This window comes from Babylonia areolata, chromosome 20 (genome assembly GCF_041734735.1).
Source record: "Babylonia areolata isolate BAREFJ2019XMU chromosome 20, ASM4173473v1, whole genome shotgun sequence".
Classification (NCBI taxonomy): domain Eukaryota; kingdom Metazoa; phylum Mollusca; class Gastropoda; order Neogastropoda; family Buccinidae; genus Babylonia; species Babylonia areolata.
The window spans coordinates 49,255,241-49,257,740 of NC_134895.1; the positions used below are offsets into that span (position 1 = coordinate 49,255,241).

The 2,500-nt window shown below is 46.1% G+C and overlaps 1 protein-coding gene across 1 annotated transcript in view; it reads left to right on the plus strand.

Moving 5' to 3' along the window:
• The window catches only part of LOC143294640 (SCY1-like protein 2), a 433,967-nt gene that overhangs the window by 212,827 nt on the left and 218,640 nt on the right, over positions 1-2,500 (plus strand). Inside the window, exon 2 of the mRNA XM_076606016.1 lies at positions 1,418-1,578. Coding sequence (XP_076462131.1) covers positions 1,418-1,578 — 161 coding nt within the window. The remainder of the gene's footprint in view (positions 1-1,417; positions 1,579-2,500) is intronic.

The following is a 2,500-nucleotide window of genomic DNA, read 5'->3' on the forward strand; positions in this document are numbered from 1 at the left end:
TTTTTCACTGGCTTCTCGAGTTTTCGCAATGTGTTCGTGTGGAAAACAACGGAGTCCAAATCGGTTTGTTTTTTGTTTTTTTTTTCACGAATTTCGCTGTGGTTTGGCAAAAGATAATTCTCGTATTTGAAGGTGCTGAGTTCGTGTCAGCATAAAGGATGGTGCGCAGATGCAAATGATGATAACGATGAATAACAACCTCGCAGTATTTTGGGGGAAAAGCAATTGAAATGCCTGCACCAACTATGATGGGTAGCGAATGTGAAATGTCAGCACAAAGTCGGAGAAGGAAAAAAGTGAGCGCTGATTCCAGTAAAATGGTTGAACCCAACAAGGAATGAAAACAGTAATTAACACTAAGCTGATAGCTCTTCCACCATAACCTGCTTGCCGGCCCTACTCTAACTGACCGTTAGTAGCACAATGCCATACAATACAGTACAATGCAATACAATGCCACGCAATACAACACAACACAGTACAATGCATTACGATTCAACACAACACACTACTTCTAACGATACAGTTTAAGAGACGTAGCATGGCATACAGTAGCAATAAAGTGACCCACGCACACCCGTATCCGAGATTCCACTTGGAAACCGCCGATCACGATAAGTGTCATGTTTGTTCCAGACCTTTACTCAGACAAGTGTCATGTTTGTTCCAGACCCTGACTCAGACAAGTGTCATGTTTGTTCCACACTCTGACTCAGACAAGTGTCATGTTTGTTCCAGACTCTGACTCAGACAAGTGTCATGTTTGTTCCAGACCCTTTGATAAGTGTCATGTTTGTTCCAGACTCTGACTCAGACAAGTGTCATGTTTGTTCCAGACCCTTACTCAGACAAGTGTCATGTTTGTTCCAGACCCTGACTCAGACAAGTGTCATGTGTTTGTTCCAGACCCTGACTCTGACAAGTGTCATGTGTTTGTTCCAGACTCCTGATGACGCTGACAAGTGTCATGTTTTTGTTCTATACCCCTGGTGGCGCTGACAAATGTCATACGTTTGTGCTAGACATCTGATAAAGCTAACAAGTGACGTTTTTGTTCTAGACCCACTGATGACGCTGACAAGTGTCATATGTTTGTCTTAGACCTCTGATGACGCTGACAAGTGAGGTTTTTGTTCTAGACCCACTGATGACGCTGACAGATGTCATACGTTTGTGCTAGACATCTGATAAAGCTAACAAGTGACGTTTTTGTTCTAGACCCACTGATGACGCTGACAAGTGTCATATGTTTGTCTTAGACCTCTGATGACGCTGACAAGTGAGGTTTTTGTTCTAGACCCACTGATGACGCTGACGAGTGTCATATGTTTGTCTTAGACCTCTGATGACACTCACAAGTGACGTGTTTGTTCCAGACCCCTTGATGACGCTGACAAATACCTTGTGTCTGTTCCAGGACTGCTCCGTGTTCCTGTTCGACAAGAAGATCGCCGACAAGCTGCACAAGCCCCGGCGGCGGGAGATCGTGTCGGAGGTGCTGCGGAAGGACATCTGGCACCTGGAGAGGCTGAAGCACCCTCAGATCCTCAACGTGCTGCACGGGGTGGAGGAGTGCCAGTGAGTACCTGTGTGTGTGTGTGTGTGTGTGTGTGTGTGTGTATGTGTGGGGGTGGGGTGGAGGGTGTGGGGGGAAGGGGGAGGGTTTGTCTGGATGGAGGTTGGTTTGGTGTGTTGGCTTGTTGTGGAACTGGCTGTCGCTTCTGTCTGCCTCTCTTTTCTTCTCTCGTTTTGTGGTTTGTTTATGGGGTTGTCTGTTTGTTTCTTTGTCTGTGTGCTTGCACGCGCGCGCGCGTGTGTGTTTCTATGAATACGCGCGCGCGCGCGTGTGTGTGTAGTTATGTTCATGTGTGTGTGTGTGTGTGTGTGTTTCTGTTCGTACATTTGTGTGTATGTGTGTTTGTGTGTATTTATGTTCATGTGGGTGTCTGTGAGTTTGTGTGTGTGTGTGTGTGTGCGCGCGCGCGCGCCCGCTAATGTTTATGTGTTTGTGTTCTTGTGTGTGTGTTTGTGTGTGTGTGTGTGTGTGTTTCTGTTCGTACATTTGTGTGTATGTGTGTTTGTGTGTATTTATGTTCATGTGTGTGTCTGTGAGTTTGTGTGTGTGCGCGCGCGCTAATGTTTATGTGTTTGTGTTCTTGTGTGTGTGTGTGTGTGTGTGTGTGTGTGTGTGTGTTTATCATTCATGTGTGTTCGCCTGAGTGTGTGTGTTCACGCGTTTGTGTGATGATGGTGGTGGTTGTGTGAAGGTAGAATAGACCCATGACATTTGTCTGAAAACGGATTGTGGGTGGCAGTCAGAGCGGAAGAATATGTCAGCTTCAAAGAGGGGATCAAATAACTAATCCTCCATGTGCCTGCCGCGAAATTACTTTTTCTCGCTGCATATGTGCCAGCCTGTGTCTCTCTCTGTGTATCTCTCTGTGACTGTTTGTTTTTTTGCTCTCCTGCCTGCTTCTCTCTTTCTCTCTTTGTATTTGTC